Here is a 1953-nt window from a genome sequence, read left to right on the forward strand (position 1 = left end):
TGGCCGACTTATAAATATTTAACCTATTAAGGATACATAACACAAACAAAACTTTGATGCAAGGAATGATATATATTTTTTGAACGGAAATAACTTAAATAATTAATCCGTAAGATTCAAAGAAATATTAAGTATTCTTTGCTGCTTAGATTAGCTGCAGATCTGTAGCTATCCGAAAAAATATATATTAATAGACCGGATAGCTACAGTGCCACCCATTGAAAAAACTGTATATTTATTGCGCACAAAAAAGTGCGCTCGGTTTTCGATTTATTTCTCCATGTTCCTAAAACTGTAATCTCAAAATATTACTAACCGTGTGTTCCTAACATATTCTTTGACTCTTTCCACAACAAAACATTCGTCACAATTGTTGTTAATAGTCCTCCTGACCCTGATATTGTGATCATCAAACATTTCTATTATAAATACTGCCATTTTGGTTTCAAAGATAATTCGGTCCAGTATGCTTCGTTCAGATGTCAACTACGAATGTACTTGATAGAGGAGAGAGAAACTTTTTTTAAATCTTCCCTCTTTTGCAATTGAGGTAAGAATTTGGAAGAAATAATCAAGAACCGAGCGCACTTTTTCGTGCGCAATAAATATACAGTTTTTTCAATGGGTGGCACTGTAGCTATCCGGTCTATCAATATATATTTTTTCGGATAGCTACAGATCTGCAGCTACTGCTTAGATATGCACCATTTGTCGTTTTTTATGCAATTCTATACAAAATTTTGCATACATTTTCAACATTGAGTCACAATTTTAAAAGATTCTGCCACTTTGCCTTGCAAACATTACTCACGGCACCTATCTGAATATAGATCTATGAAAAAATATTGCTGATATCTAAAGAAAAAAGATTTCTTGTGTTATTTATCCAAGTCATCGGTGTTCCAAGGAAATAATGTGACTGCTCCGTGTCTCCCGATACTTGTTTCGGCCGATCATGTTCTTTCAGCCGACAAGACCAGAAAAATTTAGTCGCCCGACCATCGGCTTAAATGTGACCTAGGCATAACACTTACACTTGACAAACTTGCTGAGAAGGGTCCTCTCTAACCCTCCCTCTTTTCTGAGATGTCCACATTTGTCAAATTCTAGTTTCAGGATATCTTGAGCACCTGTTAAAAATATCTTACTTATGTAAATTAGGTGTATAAATATTTTTGACCTTTTATCTTCATCTTACAGTTTGAGTATTACGAATACCGTTTTCGACGCAAGAATTACCTCAGTTGTCAAGGAAACCATTCACATCCAACGATTCAATTTTACATAAGAAAAATCAGGGGGAAAAAATCACTTTCTTACCTATTGATTTCAAAGGCGTTTTCTGGACAAAACCAGGGCGGTCCATTTCATTGATTCATATCGTAATTGCTTGAAGAAAAAAAAGGAATCAAATATATCTTAATTATTTTGTGTGTGTGTGTTTTGGATACTACATGTCATTCAATCAAAACAAGTCTTTTAAGAATTCCAAATTACTAGAAGTTGAATGATAACAGTTTATTTTGCATTTATTCTATTTAATTACATTAGAAAATATATAAGATTACGGGGATACTAGTTCTAAATTTTAGAACAATGTTTTAATTCGGAAAAGAACAATTTTAACATTGCAGAAAAACAGGTAATAGTCAGGCAAGTAGTAATGGTAAGAAGGGACCCTCAGTTTTCTTCTAAACGAAGCATTTAAAATGTTCAGAAAATGGGCGACTACACCACTTTTTTGTAGCAGCATTCAAATCGATTTATGTAAATGCACACGTTTTATTAAAATTTGTTTGTGGAAAAAAGGCTAACCCCCTAACCCACCCACCCCTCCCCCGAAAAAAGGGATTGTCGAGTTTTAAGCATTTTTTGGCTGTAAGTTTTCAAAAAAAAAAAAAAAAAAAAAAAAATTAACCAAAAAAAAAAAAAAAAAACTCTGCCCTAACCCCA

At 33.4% G+C, this 1953-nt stretch overlaps 1 protein-coding gene across 1 annotated transcript in view; it reads right to left on the minus strand.

Moving 5' to 3' along the window:
• Positions 1-1437, minus strand: part of LOC134281102 (uncharacterized) — a 4394-nt gene extending 2957 nt beyond the window's left edge. Inside the window, exons 1-2 of the mRNA XM_062763567.1 lie at positions 1321-1437; positions 1035-1130 (exon numbers count right to left, since the gene is read on the minus strand). Of these exons, the coding sequence (XP_062619551.1) occupies positions 1035-1130; positions 1321-1366 (142 nt within the window). The 5' untranslated portion in view covers positions 1367-1437. The remainder of the gene's footprint in view (positions 1-1034; positions 1131-1320) is intronic.
• Between the last annotated feature and the right edge of the window lie 516 nt (positions 1438-1953).

This window comes from Saccostrea cucullata, unplaced genomic scaffold (genome assembly GCF_032062105.1).
Source record: "Saccostrea cucullata isolate Sc308-1 unplaced genomic scaffold, CSIRO_AGI_Scuc_v1 ctg5478, whole genome shotgun sequence".
NCBI classification, from domain to species: Eukaryota; Metazoa; Mollusca; class Bivalvia; order Ostreida; family Ostreidae; genus Saccostrea; species Saccostrea cuccullata.